At 45.7% G+C, this 18,278-nt stretch overlaps 2 protein-coding genes across 2 annotated transcripts in view; one reads left to right on the top strand and one right to left on the bottom strand.

The window, feature by feature from the left end:
* ATF1 (activating transcription factor 1) overlaps positions 1 to 15,528 on the top strand; it is a 42,383-nt gene extending 26,855 nt beyond the window's left edge. Inside the window, exon 8 of the mRNA XM_088465944.1 lies at positions 14,109 to 15,528. Within this exon, the coding sequence (XP_088322070.1) occupies positions 14,109 to 14,253 (145 nt within the window). The 3' untranslated portion in view covers positions 14,254 to 15,528. The remainder of the gene's footprint in view (positions 1 to 14,108) is intronic.
* Positions 15,529 to 15,663: 135 nt separating this feature from the next.
* TMPRSS12 (transmembrane serine protease 12) overlaps positions 15,664 to 18,278 on the bottom strand; it is a 45,936-nt gene continuing 43,321 nt past the window's right edge. Inside the window, exon 5 of the mRNA XM_088465877.1 lies at positions 15,664 to 15,954. Within this exon, the coding sequence (XP_088322003.1) occupies positions 15,664 to 15,954 (291 nt within the window). The remainder of the gene's footprint in view (positions 15,955 to 18,278) is intronic.

The raw sequence follows: 18,278 nt of genomic DNA, 5'->3' as shown, positions 1-18,278 counted from the left end.
TAACCATTCCGTTCTAGTACGCCATTTACGTGATTGGCTAAATGGCTCATCGGTTTACACTGAACTAGCCCTGGAAGAAATTTTAACAAATTATAATTTACTTTCATTTCTACATCTTCATGATTGTGAAGTTACTTTAGATCAAAAGGCCAACCCTCTTTTATGGACCACACGTAGGATGTGGCACATACTAAGATACAAAAGGGGATTGAATGCTCATAAAACTTTGTATGTATCTCTGTGCCGAAACCCAGAATTTGAAAATGGGAATGCCACCTTCCCCTTCTCAATGTGGGCAGCCCGTTGTATTCAATCTATACGGTGTCTGGTGGATTCTGATCTTAGAGGTCCTCTCACGTTCCAAGGGGCGGTAGAAAAATTTTAATTTTTATCCTGTTTTCCCTTTGCCTATTTCCAAGTGCAGCACTATATAAGACAAGTCACAAAATATTTCTCAGAAAAAGATTGTGTCTACAATCTAGATGCATTATTATCTGTCTCTCCACCCACATGTAAAGCGATAGCACACCACTATTTATTTCTGCGAGATAGCTTGGAATACGACACTCTTCAAACAGGTCTGACCCTATGGACACGTCAATTCCCCCAACTCACGCCTGAGATACTACTCAAGAATTTGAGTCTTGTCGACTTATTTCTGCTAGCTCATATCAAGAGTTATTTCTAAATGTCTACCACAGAACATATATTAGCCCACATCGTAGTTTCCTGATGGGATCTTCGACCTCACACACATGCCACTGCTGTGGGGAAGATAATGCAGATATTTTCCATTGTCTGTGGTCCTGCCCCCTAGTCAGTCTTTTGGCTAAAAAGTTCGCAGATTTGCTTTCGAGAACTTGGTCAATTTTGTGCCATTTGACCCCCTATGGGCACTACTGGGTATATTTCCCCAAGATCAATGTATTACAAAAGGCTGTCGTAAATTATTGTTGGCAGTTAGTGCTGCCGCCAAGAAAACCATCTTACAGGTTTGGAATCAGCCGGTGTACACCCCCCTTTTTACTATTTAAGGAGAAGTTATTTTATCTGTTCCAAATGGATTGGGTGGAAGCTTCTTTGGATAAAGAATCCAGGGTAGGAAGGTTCTTTGAAATTTGGGAGAGCTATATTTCCACACTTCCATTAGCTACTCAACAACTTCTCACTAAATGTTTTTCCAATTCCTCGTGGTACCTTTTACGTTTACTTGACAATGATCCCCCAGTGACCCAGTGATGACTTCCCACACGATGCACCCTTCAACTATAATACCTATATTACTTTTATTTATAATTTTAGTTCAGTGATATTTATGTACTATATGTTATATATTTTGACTTTTCTACTTCAGGGTCCATAGGGTATCCACAGGATACCTTGGGGTATAGGTGTGACGTCAGTCGCTGGGCACCATAGAGTTAAGCTTTTCAGCCTCCCAGGATGCACTAGGGTCCCCCTCCTATACCCCGCCCCCGAGCCAAGGCACCTCAGTTTAGTTTGGTGCCCGGCCGGCGTCGGGTGCACCTGTCGGAGTGGGGGGCTAGAAGAGCCCCTGAAGCTTTCTTCAGTGCAGCTGTGGCTGCACATCTGGATGTACAGCATGGACAGTCAGTCCTGAGGTCCATGCTGTCTTCCCTACACCCCCGCCGGTACCAGAACGCCGGTACCGATCCGGGGATGCTGGTGAGCATCTGGGGTTACAGCTAGCGGTGACCCCAGATGTTCCGGACCATGGCCGGATCCAAGGGGGACAAAGGTAAGCAGCGGGGTCCCGCGGTGGGTCCCCGCTGGTCACATGGTCCTAAGTCCCCAGGCAGGGGGCTCCCTGGGGACTGGCTGCAGCGTGGAGCCAGGCGACCAACCTGCGCTTTCCACTACCCCCTGGGACAGCGGACCGCAGCAGAGCGGTAGCGCTGCGGCGTCCCAGGGGTTAAATGCATGCCAGGGGAGCGCGCCTTCCCTGTCTCACAGCCGGCGCCTCCCCCGCTGCACACAGCCCTCTCTGCATGCTGCCGACTGGTCCTGTGGCAGCGCTCCTCCCCCAGGCCAGCCTCCTCTCTGCTCCTCGGCGGCCATCTTCTCCAGAACGCATGGTGAACGCTGCTGGAAGCGCTGGACGGAAGCATCGTGGTCTGGGTCCCCCCGCATACCTCTCCTCCGCTGTGGCTCAGGTCTGTGTATGCAGCACTGTGTCCTACCAGGCCCTGTGTCTGTGTAGTTGAGTGATCAGCGCTGTTAGTGCAGGAATTGTTATTTCTCTGCATTGTATGTGACTGTGCTAGCGCTGCCTGTAACTTTTCTTCTCTAAACTGTCAGCTTTATTACTGTCCCTGTTCTTTCTGCTAAAGCCCTTGCGGTGCGGTGCTGCAGGGTGGTCTCTCGCCTATTTAATACTTAATTGGTGAGAGAGGTCACATACGTGGTGCCATCATGTCTGAAAGTGATTTTCCCCTCCGGCTACAGTGTACCACGTGCAAAGTACCGTTAGCGGAGGGGGAGGGTAGCGCGGAGGGCTTTTGCCGGCAGTGTTTGTCCATGGCGCGGCCTATTACGGTTACAGCACCGGTACAGGAGCCGCCCTGGGCTTGTTTCGCTCAGGCGTTAACAGCTTTAGTGGGCCAGTTAGCTCCGCAGCCCGCGTTTACTCCGATGGGTTTGTCCCAGCAGTCGGTGGTGTCGTCACCCATGCAGGGGTTCCCACGACAATTGGTGGTACCCCACAGTCTCCCTATTTCCCCGCTCCCGGGTTCTCAGGAGCCAGCGTGGGTTAACTCCCTGACGAGTTCTGTACAGCACTTGTCGGATGTGTTGAAAGGGGAGTCTGTGATGCGGCCTCATAAAAGGCCGGTGGCGTCTCTGTCCGCTCCTTATGAGGATGACGAAGGGACGTCTGATGATGGGGAGATTCTGGATCCTTACGATCAGGAACCTCTCCATACTAAGGACGCTGATGCTAAGTCCAAAGTATATATTCCTGGACTTATTCGGGCGGTCCGCACAGCCTTGGTGATTGAGGACGAAGTTCCCCCAGCGGCTAAATCTAAGTATGCCTTTTTCAAAGATGTGAAGGGCGATGCCACGGTCTTTCCTCTTTCGGGTCAGTTGGTGGACCATTTAGAGGAGGCGTGGAAACAACCTGGCAAAAGATACCAGCCGCAGAGACGCCTGGCGGTGGCTTATCCGTTCGCGGATAATTATTTTGCTAAGTGGGAATCCCCTCCACAGGTGGATTCTCACGTGACCCGTCTTGTCCGTAGTGCCACATTGCCGATGCCATCCATGTCCTCCCTTAAGGATGCTACGGACCGCAAGGTAGAAATCTGCCTGAAGTCCGCTTATTCCCTTGCAGGGGGGGCAGCACGGCCGGCTATGGCCATTTGCTGGGTTGCCAGAGCGATGGAGCGCTGGGCGGATTCATTAGAGGCTTCTTTTGAATCCGACTGTCCGGCCGAACAGGCGGAGTTGATTGGCAATCTCCGTGATTCGGCCACCTACATCAACGAGGCGGCTCTAGACATTAGTACTCTGGTGTCTAGAATTTCTTCAGCAGCGGTAGCTGCTCGTCGCACCTTGTGGCTGCGATCCTGGAAGGCGGACGCAGATTCCAAGAAAGGTCTGGAAGCGTTGCCGTTTACCGGAGAAGTTCTCTTCGGTCCGGATCTGGATAAGATTGTGGCCACGCTGGCGGCAGCCAAATCTGCTTGTCTCCCGTCGGGCACTGCTCCTTCTGCTTCTGGACCATCGTCCTTTCGGTCATCTAGGGCCCAGGGCAGGCCCAAACCACAGTCGTTTCCTCGACAGGCTGGCCCTAAGAAATCTGTCAAGCCCCGGAAGCAGGCATGGAGTACCAGACGTCTGGCCCCCAAGCCAGATGACAAGCCTGCGGCCTGACGGTCCGGGCCTCCCTTTGGGGGATCCCAGGGTGGGAGGCCGCCTGCTACAGTTCGCCCAGTGTTGGTCGACCACTACGACAGACACTTGGGTTCTGGAGGTGGTTTCCCACGGATACGCCCTCTCCTTCCGGCACAGACCCCCGGCTCGCTTCTTCACCACGGGTCTACCATCAGACCGGAACAAGGCTACGGAGCTGCGGAAGGTATTGCACACTATGCTCCAGGCTGGAGTTATAGTGCCTGTTCCATTCTCCCAGAGGGGCCAGGGTTTCTATTCAAATCTATTTTTGGTACAGAAACCCAATGGGTCATATCATCCGATTCTCAACCTCAAAGCACTCAACAAGTCTTTGCGGGTCCCGAAGTTTCGGATGGAGACCCTACGGTCCATCATTCTGGCGCTGGAACCTGGGGACTACTTGGTGTCATTGGACATACAGGACGCTTACCTGCATGTCCCTATTCTTTTGCGCCATCAACAGTTCCTCAGGTTTGCAATCCGCAGCGACCACTTCCAGTTTCGGGCGTTACCTTTTGGCCTGGCAACAGCACCACGTGTTTTCACCAAGGTGATGGCGGTCATGGCGGCTTCTCTGCGGCTGCAGGGAGTCCGCATGTTGCCGTATTTGGACGACCTGTTATTGGTGGCAGGATCTCCAGAGCTCCTGTTACGCCACTTGGACCTGACCATTGCACTGCTGCAACGGCACGGCTGGCTAATCAACTGGCAGAAGTCCACTCTAATCCCGTCTCGGAGGATTCTGCATCTTGGAGCCTTATTGGACTCGGGACAGCAAAGGATCTTCGTGACGGAGGACAAGATCTCTGCTTTACAGTCAAGGGTGCGCAGTTGCCTGCACAGCCGCCGGGTGTCCTTACACTCGGCGATGAGGTTACTGGGCTCCATGGTGTCGGTGTTCGACATGGTGGAATACGCCCAGTTTCACTCCAGACCTCTGCAGCACCTGATCCTGTCCAAGTGGAACGGGCTGCCTCAGTCTCTGAAGTCCCAGACGATTGTGCTCACCCCGGAGGTTCGCCTGTCCCTTGCGTGGTGGTTACAGACGACCCACCTCAACAAGGGACGTCCGTTCTGGGTTCCAAATTGGGTCCTGTTGACAACGGACGCCAGTCTTCGGGGCTGGGGAGCAGTTTCGGGTCCACACTTGTTCCAGGGCAGGTGGACGCCGACAGAAGCGGAGCTTCCAATAAATATCTTGGAACTCCGTGCGGTCTTCAATGCTCTCCAGCAGGCACAGCGGTTTCTCCAGGGTCGCCCGGTGCAGGTCCAGTCGGACAACGCTACCACCGTGGCCTACATAAACAGGCAAGGAGGAAATCGCAGTCGGGCGGCTCTCGTAGAGGTCTCTGGGATCCTGGTTTGGGCGGAGCGCAATCTTCCGGCCATATCAGCGGTCTTCATCCCGGGAGTGCTAAATTGGGAGGCGGACTTTCTAAGTCGCCAGGACGTTCATCCGGGGGAATGGTCCCTGCACCCGGACGTTTTTCAACTACTGGTGGACAGGTGGGGTCTTCCAGAAATCGACCTCATGGCGTCCCGGCACAACAAGTTGCCGGTGTACGGGTCTCGCACAAGAGACGAAGGGGCGTCTCTGGTGGATGCTCTGTCCGTCCGGTGGACGTTCCGGTTCGCATACCTGTTCCCTCCGGTCTCCCTTCTTCCACGGGTAATCCGGAAATTCAAACAGGAAGGAGGGACGCTCCTGTTGATAGCTCCCGCGTGGCCCAGACGGCACTGGTTCTCAGACCTTCGGGGTCTGTCCGTGGACAGTCCTCTGCGGTTGCCGCTACGACCGGACCTTCTGTCTCAGGGTCCTTGCCTTCACCCGGACCTGACTCGGCTGTCTTTGACGGCGTGGCTGTTGAGACGGCCATGCTGAGGTCCCGGGGGTTTTCCAGCTCTGTGGTGCGTACCATGTTACGAGCTCGGAAACAGTCTTCCGCGAGGATATACCATCGCGTGTGGCATACGTTCTTCCAGTGGTGTCGACCGAGAGGTTATGCACCGCGGGAGTTTCGTCTGTCTCGGATTCTCGCCTTCCTGCAAGCGGGACTAGATCATGGGCTTCGCCTTGCTTCTTTGAAGGTACAGGTTTCGGCCCTATCTGTCTGGTTTCACCGTAGGATTGCTACAATCCCGGATGTGCGCACCTTTATGCAGGGTGTTCTCCGCATTCAGCCGCCCTTTGTTCCACCTGTGGCGCCTTGGGATTTGGCTGTGGTCCTGAGGGCTCTCCAAGGACCGCCGTTTGAACCACTGGGCTCAGTGGATCTTAAATGGCTAACAGCTAAGACTGTTTTCCTTCTGGCCATTGCTTCGGCCAGACGTGTTTCTGAGTTAGGGGCTCTTTCTTGTAGACCCCCTTTCTTGGTTTTTCATGGGAACAGGGCAGTGCTCCGCACTCGGCCCGAGTTTCTTCCCAAAGTTGTTTCCCAGTTTCATGTTAACGAGGAAATAGTTGTTCCGGCCTTTAACTCACCGGGTCTTTCCGTGGGTGAGGCCTCTTTGGATGTTGTGCGGGCCTTAAGGACTTATGTTGACCGCACTTCTTCGTTTAGGAAGTCGGACGCTTTGTTTGTCCTCTATGGCTTCCGTAAAAAGGGTTGGCCTGCTTCAAAGCAAACTTTGGCAGCCTGGATCCGTATGGCTATTTCTGAAGCTTATCTTCATGAAGGCCTACCGGTCCCTCCTTCTCTGAAGGCTCATTCCACTAGGTCTGTGGGTCCTTCGTGGGCAGCTCGACGTGGTGCCTCGGCAGTTCAGATCTGCAAGGCTGCTACGTGGTCCTCTGTCCATACCTTCGTGAGGTATTACAGGTTTGACACCTTCGCCTCTCAGGATGCTTCCTTCGGGCGGCGGATTCTCCTTTCTGCACAGGAGCGTCCCCACCCTTAAAGGATACTGCTTTGGGACATCCCCAAGGTATCCTGTGGATACCCTATGGACCCTGAAGTAGAAAATATGAGATATGGTAAGAACTTACCCTTGTTATCTCTATTTCTACGAAGTCCATAGGGTTCCACAGGACTCCCGCCCTGTCGCACCTGTGCTGCAGATGGGCTTTGCTCTGGTCACCGGTTTTCCGTCTCCCTCTGGTGAGAATGTGATTCTTGTATGTGTCCAGATCTTTTTTCTCTCTCTTCCTTCTCCTCCTCCGGCCTATGGCTTGATAACTAACTGAGGTGCCTTGGCTCGGGGGCGGGGTATAGGAGGGGGACCCTAGTGCATCCTGGGAGGCTGAAAAGCTTAACTCTATGGTGCCCAGCGACTGACGTCACACCTATACCCCAAGGTATCCTGTGGAACCCTATGGACTTCGTAGAAATAGAGATAACAAGGGTAAGTTCTTACCATATCTCATATTTTTGTCAAATCAAATGGAAAGTACATGTTCTGTACTCGCAAACGAAATTGTTTCTTTGATTTTTGTTTTGACCTATTGTTGAATTGAACTGTTTGCATATACAGTCAGGTGCATAAATATTGGGACATTGACAGAATTTTCATATTTTGGCCTCTATTCACCACCACAATGGCTTTGAAATGAAACAAACAAGATGTGCTTCAACTGCAGACTTCAGATTTAATTTGACAGTAATTACATCCAAATGAGGTGAATGGTGTAGGAATTACAACTGTTTCTATATGTGCCTCCCACTTTTTATGGGGCCAAAAGTAATGGGACTATCAACTCAAGCTATTTCATGGACAGGTGTGGGCTATTCCCTCGTTATTTCATTATCAAGCAGGTAAAAGGTCTGGAGTTGATTCTAGGTGACATTTGCATTTGGAATCAGTTGCTGTCGACTCTCAATATAAGATCCAAAGAGCTGTCACTATCAGTGAAGCAAGCCATCATTAGGCTGAAAAATCAAAACAAACCCATCAGAGAGATAGCAAAAACATTAGGTGTGGCCAAATCAACTGTTTGGAACATTCTTAAAAAGAAAGAACGCATCGGAGAGCTCAGCAACACCAAAAGACCCGGAAGACCACGGAAAACAACTGTGGTGGATGACAGAAGAATTATTTCCCTGGTGAAGAAAAACCCCTTCACAACAGTTGACCAAATCAAGAACACTCTCCAGGAGGTAGGTGTATATGTGTCAAAGTCAACAATCAAGAGAAGACTTCACAAGAGTGAATATAGAGGGTTCACCACAAGATGTAAACCATTGGTGAGCCTCAAAAACAGGAAGACCAGATTAGAGTTTGCCAAACAACATCTAAAAAAGCCATTACAGTTCTGGAACAACATCCTATGGACAGATGAGACAAAGATCAACTTGTACCAGAGTGATGGGAAGAGAAGAGTATGGAGAAGGAAAGGAACTGCTCATGATCCAAAACATACCACCTCATCAGTGAAGCATGGTGGTGGTAGTGTCATGGCGTGGGCATGTATGGCTGCCAATGGAAATGGTTCCCTTGTATTTATTGATGACGTGACTGCTGACAAAAGCAGCAGAATGAATTCTGAAGTGTTTTGGGCAATATTATATGCACATATTCAGTCAAATGCTTCAGAACTCATTGGACGGCGCTTCACAGTGCAGATGGACAATGACCCAAAGCATACTGCAAAAGCAACCAAAGAGTTTTTTAAGGCTAAAAAGTGGAATGTTATGCAATGGCCAAGTCAATCCCCTGACCTGAATCCAATTGAGCATGCATTTCACTTGATTAAGACAAAACTGAAGGGAAAATGCCCCAAGAACAAGCAGGAACTGAAGACATTTGCAGTAGAGGCCTGGCAGAGCATCACCAGGGATGAAACCAAGCGTCTGGTGATGTCTATGCGTTCCAGACTTCAGGCTGTAATTGCCTGCAAAGGATTTGCAACAAAGTATTAAAAAGTGAAAGTTAGATTTAGGATTGTTTAGTTTGTCCCATTACTTTTGGCCCCTTAAAAAGTAGGAGGCACATATAGAAACCGTTGTAATTCCTACACCGTTCACCTCATTTGGATGTAATTACCCTCAAATTAAATCTGAAAGTCTGCAGTTAAATCACATCTTGTTTGTTTCATTTCAAAGCTATTGTGGCGAATATATGAAAATTCTGTCAATGTCCCAATATTTATGCACCTGACTGTATGTCTCTGATTCAATAAAAAAAAAAGAAAAATAGATAAGGAACAATGAACAGGGAGAATAATTCTTAAAAGGTTTTATGCTAGCTTCTAGAGCATTCTTGGCTAGCTTCTGAAACTTACCACCAGCTGTTAGTGTTCCTGCTAGGCTGTTTTAGCAGGGTGCCGCATCCAGCCCAAAATGCGTCCTGCCCTTTTAGCTGCATCCCATTAAAACAGCCTGCCCTGTGCCTTCCCCATCTGCGGGCTGCAATATCCCGCAGGTGAGAAAAGTTGCGGTGACCCATCAACCCCAGGTAAATAGACGCCATGTGCACGGCATCTATTCACTGTGAAGGGAGAGCTTTGGGGAAGCCCAGCACCTCCATAAGTGCAGGGCACGCTCGAAAGTGTGAAGAATTGGGGGCGTGTTCCCAGTCTGCCACTACCCCTTTTTGGGGGCACACACAAAGGATGCCCTACCCTCGAGTCTGCGTCCTGCCCGTATTCTAGCGGGAACACTAGCTGTTCTGATGGGTTGGATACGTTATCCTGCCGGTCGGGATGCTGGCTGTCAGAATACAGACAGCGGCATCCCGGCACCTCAAAGGAAAAGTAGCCTAAACCACTTTTCGCGCAGCCTAACCCCCCTGTTCCCCTTCAACCCCCGGCAGCATAACCCTAACTCTCCCCCTAATGTGAAACCCTAATACTTATCATTGGGATTCTGGCGCCGGGATTCTGACTGCTGTCGGGATTCTGAGCGCTGGCATCTCGACCGCCGGGTGTCAACTACATCCTGTTCTGATAACTGTCCTCAGACATCTTAAGCAGTGCATGCTTTGTTACTAAACCAATCTACAATTAGTGTACATGATTGGATCTCCAAAACATGCACAGCTGGTGAGGTCTGATATCTGTACTTCACAAAAATGCAGCAAGTGCTAATCTGTATTGATTTCCTATAATCCTCTAATGTATGTTGGATAGCCTGGTCTCCACTAAAGTCTCATTATTTTATTCCATTGCTATAAAAACAATATGGGCTATTTTCACAGTATGTCTTGTTGGGGGTGGGTGCAGAAGAATACAGTTTTGCTTACCATCATGATTGTGAGAAAAGAGGGTTTTTAGTTTACTCATATGCTGTATTGTGCAACTTGATTATAAAGTTGTATATATTTTATGGTATTCATTGTACTTTTATTTCTATGTGGGTGGTGTGTATAAAAAGAGAGGCAGGTCATATACAAAATTGAAAAACTGTTGGCATGGTCCATTTATGTACAACAGAGCCCATTTGTATGGTTGCTTGTATGAGATCTAAGGTAGCAAATGCAGTGCAAGTTTTGATTGCACAGATCTCCCATCACAACAAAGCATTCTTGTGCTTGTTATTGTACCTGCGTGTACAGATGAGATTTTATATTGTGGAATATGCACATTTTATGGGAGTGTTCATGGTTCAGCAGATTTAGCAGTGAACTGTTTTTTCATGGCTTTATTGGTGGCAGAGATTGGGCATTGGCCTATTCCTTTCAAAGAGACCATTTTTATATTAACCAGGAGATTTGTATTAAGACATGAATGAGGCGCGAACAGCCTATACTTCAAGGCAAAGGTGGGCAATAGGCTGCCCTCCAGCTGTTGTTGAACTAAAAATCCCAGCATGCATGGCCAAATGGCAAAACTGTGGCAGGACATGTTGGGATGTGTAGTTCTACAACAGCTGGGGGGCCGCTTATTTCCCATCCCTACTTTTGGGTCTACCTTTTATTATGAGAAATATATTGTTATATATTGTTACATATAGTAGATATAGTGTTCGCTCTAGGTCCGGCGTGGGGCAGGGCGGTGGACCGTAGAAAAGGCACTCTTAGGTGCATCTCCATTTTATCACTCTTGGGGATGTGCCCGTCACTTACGGACATGCTGGGCAGCCCCCAAGCTCTCCCCTCTCTGTGAATAGATGTGATCGTTGCACCGCAATTTTTCCCACCTGCAGGACACTGTGGTCTTGGATGGGGACGGCACCTGGCATGTTGTTTTAGCGGGGCGTCGCCAATAGAGCAGGACACATTTTGCCCTTTTGAATCAGGCAGGGTGCAGCGCCCCGCTAAAACAGCCTAGCGGGAACACTAGTTTCAGTATGTTTAGGTGCTTGTGTGTGTGGATAGATAAAGCTATACAATATAGAAGGGGATACACCGATCAGCCATAACATTAAAACCACTGACAGATTAAGTGAATAACTGATTATCTTCTTACAATGGCACCTGTCAAGGGGTGGGGATATATTAGGCAGCAAGTGAACACACTGTTCTTTAAGTTGATGTGTTGGAAGCAGGAAATATGGGCAAGTGAAGGGATCCGAGCGACTTCGACAATGGCCAAATCGGCCACTTTTGTTAGTGCCACCAAAAGTGGTCCAAGGAAGGAAAATCGGTGACAGGGTAATGGGCGCCCAATGCTCATTGATACGTGGGGTGAGCGAAGGCTAGACCGTCTGGTCATATCCAACAGAAGAGATGCTGTAGCACAAATTGCTGAAAACGTTAATGTTGACTATGAGAGAAAGGTGTCAGAAAACACAGTCCATCGCAGCTTACTGCAGAGCGGTCAGAGTGCCCATGCTCACCCCTGTCCACCACTGAAAGCACATACAATTGTCAGGACTGGTCCATCGAGTAATAGAAGAAGGTGACCTGGTCTAATGAATCACAATTTATTTTACGTCATGTGGACGGCCAGGTGTGTATGCGTCCTTTACCTGGGGAAAAGAGGACACCAGGATTCACTATGGGAAGAAGGCAAGCTGGCGGAGGCAGTGTGATGCTCTGGGCAATGTTCTGCTGGCAAACATTGGGTCCTGGCATTCAACATAATATTGATCTATATCACTTATTTGAGGGCAAAATAGAAAACACCCCATGATTTGGATGAGACCGATCTCGCAAAATACTTATCGCCTTAGTAAGAAGCCTTTTTTCATGTACATCCTGAATACTAGGTAACCGCAAACCAATCACTTGACCCGCTGTTTTTGCCACCCTCTCAGGAGACATCTACTCTGCTCCTGGGCAGTTACAAAACCACACAATAATACTATACGTAAGAACACTTTCAATAATACACAAATAAAAGTTAACTAACATTTCCTTGCATGTTCTAGCGTTCCCGCTAGGCTGTTTTAGCGGGGTGCGGTGCCCTGGCCTCCTTCTGGAGGGCCAAAAGCACCCTGCCCTCCAGAAGGAGGGCAAAAAGCGCCCTGCCCTCACAGCCTGCGGGTGCAGTGTCCCACGGGTGGGGAAATGTGCGGGGACCCGGTCACCGTCGGAGAATAGACGCCGGGCGCATGTGCCCGGCATCTATTCTCCCTGTCTACAGCGCTTGGGGGCTGCCCGGCGTGTCTGTAAGTGCCCCCGAGAGTGACGAAAAGGGGATGTGTCTTATAGACACGCCCCCTTTTCAATGGCCACATCTCCTTTTCGGGTGCCCTCTCTAGCTCCGGCTCCCTGCCTGCCGCCGGAGCTAGAGTGAACACTAACGTTCCCACCATATGCAAATTCCTTAAAAAGCACACACACTGCTGGACCTTTTTAATTACGCTTTGAGTATGGAAACTCTGATGTTCATGCCCAAAAGTTTAAAAGACACCACATTCTGTCCATTCAGGACTAAAGGTCAATAAACCTGCTTGTTTGCTTTCCTAAAGTCTACAATACAACCCGAGACTCAGCTGTAAGTAAATAGGGAGTATAACAGGGGACTCTGCACACATCCCTCTGGAACCCCAGTACTTATACAATCTCGCTTGTCAAGGAGTTGTGCATTCTAACAACTTGTGGCCGATTTGTCAGAAAATCCAAGATTAATTTTCAAACAACATTTTTTTAAACCCAATTGAGACAATTTATACACTCTAAGGACATTGGTACAACAGTATTAAAAGCAGAACTAAAGTCTACAAATAAAATTATTGCAAAGAAGTGTTTATTCTCCAAGTGGGTAAGCACCTGGTGAAATAAGGTAAGGGCAGCAGCATCTGTTGATCTATTAGTCCTATATGCGAATTGAAAGGGGTCAAAATTGTCCGGTATACTTTCTTATATATGTCTCATAACTAATCTTTCAAAAGCCTGCATTATAAAGAATGTTAGGGCAATTGGGCGATAATCATTTGGCTCATAAGACTTACCATTCTTAGGGATGGGGACTATTACTGTGGATTTAAAACACTTTGGCACAATACATTGGACAAGCGAGAGGTTAAAATTCACAGTAAAGATTCTAGTTAACGGCTCAGAACAGTCTTTAATAACCTTCCCCTGAATCCCATCTGGACCAGGGGCCTTACCTGACTTGGCACTAGTACTTGGTTTTAGGGACCTGGTAAAAACTTCAAGGTTTTGACTTGGCCTCCAAATTCCCTAGATCTCAATCCAATCGTGCATCTGTGGGAGGTGCTGGAAAAACAAGTCCGAGCCGTGGAGGCCCCACCTTCCAATTTACAGGACTTAAAGGATCTACTGTTAATGTCTTTGTACCATATACCGTAGGACCCTTCATCTTGTGGAGTCAATGCCTCGACGGGTCAGAGCTGTTCTGGCGGTACAAGGGGGACCTACACAATATTAGGCAGGTGGTTTTAATGTTATGGCTAATTGGTGTGTGGATATAGATCTAGATGGAGAGAGATAGAGCTATGTTGTGCACACACACATATGTATATATTTTGCAGCCAAGGTACAATGAAAGAACATACAGGCTCCAATCGAACAGTGGGCAATTCAATATTAAATGTGTGTAATAATTGTTCATTTTGATCAAGAATTGGTTTTATAACAAAAGTATATACCTATGTGTTATTCACTGGAAGTATTGTTATTTTATAATGTATAGCGCTTCAATTTTTATCACTCCAGCCTCAGCCCACACTAATTGCATTATTATAGACTTTCGGACAAGTCAAGCTGCATGCTTATAAGAACAGATACCTTACTTGCTAAAAGGATGTTTCACTTGCATCACAAATTAGGGTACATGTCCTGTCCATGGCAAGGTTTATTGTGTCTAACCATAGAAAATAACCTGTAATGTCTGTGCCCTTTGATTTTAGGGAGGCCGCCCGAGAATGTCGAAGAAAGAAGAAAGAGTATGTGAAATGTTTGGAAAACAGAGTTGCAGTGCTTGAAAATCAAAACAAAACATTAATTGAAGAGCTAAAGACTTTAAAAGATTTGTACTGTCATAAAACTGTTTAAAATGTGTTTTTGTCGACTATATTTTACATGTTTTATTTTTTGTTTGTTTTTTTCCCTTTTATACCAAAATTTTCTAACTTTTATGTGAGGCCGCAGATGAAGCCTTTTTTTTTTTTTTTTTTACCTAGTCTGCTCAAGCTATTAGAAATAATAAAACCCAAAATGTGATGAATAGGAAGAATGCAAATACATGAAAATGGAAATGGTTCATTTAAATTGTAATTTGAATTTGTGTTGCAGATAGGAATCACCTGTGGTCTAACACTAGCTTTGACCGTGGCTCTCTAACTACAGTAGTTGAAATACGTCTGAGCCAATCGCTGGCAGATCATGTTGGGACTTATAATACAATAGCTAGAGAGCCATCAGTAGACCGATTCTGCTAGTAATAACTCTATTCTTTCATGTTTTTAGACCACACAAAAATACAACAAAGTGGAACATATTGTCCTATGTAAGTTGGTTTTTTGTTTTTTATATTATTATTCTGGGTTTTTTTTTTTTTTTTTATGTAATTGTATGTACATACTTTACCTCGTTTTGTTACTCCCATTTTCAGGTTAAGGCTTACTTTGCTATTAAAAGGAAAAAAAAAAAAAAGTATAACTTTTACAGTAAAAGGTTTGCTTATTTCAGCAGGCGAAATTGTAATTATGTTGTTTTGTAGTGTTTTATTATATCAGATATCCATCAGGGTTTTAAAGGGGAATTTTGTTGACTTTTATTCTGGTAGCCTAATTAAATAGCCAGAACATGCTCTTAATTCATCCAGACTGGTTAGGGTGGGCTGAGCAAAAGTTTCAAAAGCTTTGAAATGTGTTCTGATTTTGGCTACTAGGTGTGAATTACATTTCTATAATAAATGATGTGTGATTATTTACATAATGTGTAATTGCTTATGTCAGTTGCTTTTAAACAAAAGTTAATTTGTGATAAAGAAAAGGAAGTTTCAACGCAAGATACAAGTCTGACATATTCTTGCACCAATGGGGGTGTGAGAGCAATAAACAGGCAGGAATTGTTCACTCTCAATAATGTTTTTCAGAGAATAAATTCAGTTGGTTTTCAATTTCATGAACTTGTTTGGTGAAAACTATACAAGCAGAAAACAATGGAGTCCTTTAATGTCAAACCTTTTAAAAATCTTTACATTGATTTGCTGTTTTTTTTTTTTCTGTATAAAAAATACTTTTTACATTTTAAGGCACTTATGCATTAAAAACTAAAATGTGTGCGCTGTATCTGAGGATATGCATTAGCACTTTCAAAATAAAAACAATATAATACAGATAATGTGTTTTTTGTTTAATATTTTCCAGCAGTGACCGCTTTATTTCTGACTGAGCTAAGCCGTTTCAAAATAAAAAATGCACACAAACCTTTATATAATACATACAATTTCTGAATTCCCTATAAGTTTGACAAAACATTCATTAACCATGTCATTATTCCAACTGCATTTATGAAGGATAATTTTATGCCAATGACTTTGCTCAATCCTGATGTATTATAAATCCTGTCCTCTAATTTGTCTGTGGCGTTTGTTGTTCGCATACCTAGCCAGGTTCTATAATTTTCCACTCGAGTGTAGACTCCAGGATAATGAGCTTTAGCACAGTCATATCCAAAACTAGTTATACCGTACTGGTAGAACCTGTCTTTCTCTGGCATATAGCATACAAAGGGTCCTCCGCTATCTCCCTAGAAAATGACATTTATTGGAAGTAATTAGTTGTGTACATTAACTTTTCAGTGTCACTGTTAAGGTACTGATAATATTGGAAACGTCATATTGCTTAAGCTAGGTACACACTATATAATTATTGGGCTGATTTGCCAATGATCAAGTGATCGGCCTCATTTATTGTATAGTGTGTATGAACGATTGTTTTCCAGATGAAACAGTTAGAAAGCATCCACAAATGCATCTCTTTGATTATCCAATCTGTCGGTCAAGACTGAAAAGGTCATCCTCAATTTCCTGACACCAAGCAGTGTGTGTGCAGTCTCAATAATCTGCTCATATTCCCTATGTTCTCCCGTCACTATGTCATCCTCCCTGTGGGTGGACATATGCAAAATCGGTGTGGTGTGGCAAAGAATCGGTAGCTTCTAATAAATAATTGCATAATGTGTAGCACAGATATTGGGGCTTTCAATTTGCCAAAAAAAAATCACTCTGTCGTCCTGACCAAAAAAAATCAGACAGTGTGTACCTAGCTTAAGCCAGTCCTCAAGTACCCTCAACAAGTCAAGTTTTCTTGTTTTCTTTAATTATGCAAAGGTGAATTTATATTGCTGGGTCATCTATTATCCCACCTGTTACCACAGACAAAAATCCTGAAAATATGGGATGTTGGTAAGTAATAAATGAGTAGAATGCCAGGGACAACTTTGGAATTTAGTATATTTTAGGCATGGTGCTCCAAATTCTAATCTGCAAAACCTTTTACCAAACATTCCCAATAATTGATTTGTTTACTTGTAGTTCTAGTTGTGACCTGATCATATTGAAGGAGCTTCTGGATAAACATTTTACACATTAAGGTAAAGTCCTTTTTTTCAGGAATGGTTGCACCAGTTTGTAGCACATCATCCCGTTATCTTGGACTTGCATACTGTAAGGGGTATATTTACTAAATTCGCCGTTTTTTAGAAGTGGAGTTGTTGCCCATAGCAACCAATCAGATTCTAGCGATTATCTGCTAGATAAATTATAAGTAGAATCTGATTGGGCAACAACTACAGTTCTAAAAACCCTCACTTCTAGGTGTCAGTTTAACAAGAAATATAATGAAATCTCCAACATGACCAGGCTTCAAAATCTTTACACTGATTCTATATGCTGCAAGGGTTTATAATAGAAAATAATAGTAAATGCATTCCCCAAAAACAAAACTACTTTTCTTTCTCCGACTAGTGAATATAAGGAACAATAATAAATTAGCTTTTTAAGGACTAATGTTAAAGGCATCCCAGACCCTGAGACTGGTCAAATTTGTATTTATTGATTCAATTACTATTATACAAGGTCACTAATTTATTCACCATTTCGCAAGCTGTGTAGTCTTGAGTACCTGCCGAACGGAATCCGGTCAGTATCCCGGCACATGGGATACTGGTGCCGGAATCCTGACACCTGTCAGAATCCTGCCAGCATCCCGAAAGTATGTAGCGGGCTTAGGGGGAGGGTTAGGTTTAGGCACTGGTGGGGGGGGGAGGATAGGTGTAGGCACCGGGTAGGGAGAAGAGGGGTGTTAGGATACCTACCGACAGGTGAGGGTATCCTAACCCTGTTGGGATGCTGAAGTCGGGGTTTTGATCCCTGGGATCCCGAGTGTCGGCATCCCAAACCCAACCCCATGCAAACATATGGCAAATTATTCAGAGTATTGTCTCCAGTTTAGCTTCTCACTTCTGGATAGGTCCAACTCAAATTTTGTTGATTCCTTGATGCTTTAAGATTCTTCACAACAAAATTTGGGAACTTAGTGGGTTCTTATGATTTTAGTAATGTTGTTTATGTATTTAATGTACCCATTCCGTTTACGTGTGATTGCGTTGCGTCAGAATGTTAAATTAATGCTAATTAATGTGGGGGTGGCTATCTGACCTATCTCCTATGATCATCCTGTGAGCCGGAGAGACCGTGCTGTCAGAGATTAGTCTCGTGCATATAAAAATACATGAGGCTAATTACTGCATGCTAGCCATCAGCGTGACTCCTCTGCTTTGTGTAGAGGAGGTCACATGACTTGGAAGTCAGCTGCTCCTGTCACATTGAGAGCAGCTGTCTGGGCCCAAGACTGTGTAAGTGGTACTCAAACTTGAGCCCTGCTTATGTACCATTGTTGAACGCTGGTATTAGGATGTAAAAACTGTCCAGAGATTGATCTGTTAAAGGAACAGCTGATAAAATGAAAGAGGAGATGACAAAGTGTTAGTACTCTCAATATTTTGTCAAACTTTTCTGTGAACTACATTGGAAACACATTTTTAAAATAGTAAAGTCTGACATTTTCAAT

This window comes from Taudactylus pleione, unplaced genomic scaffold (assembly GCF_031769625.1).
Source record: "Taudactylus pleione unplaced genomic scaffold, aTauple2 ptg000065l, whole genome shotgun sequence".
NCBI lineage: Eukaryota > Metazoa > Chordata > Amphibia > Anura > Myobatrachidae > Taudactylus > Taudactylus pleione.
The sequence above is the reverse complement of the archived record's forward strand: the minus strand, read 5'-3'. Positions and strand labels throughout refer to the sequence as shown.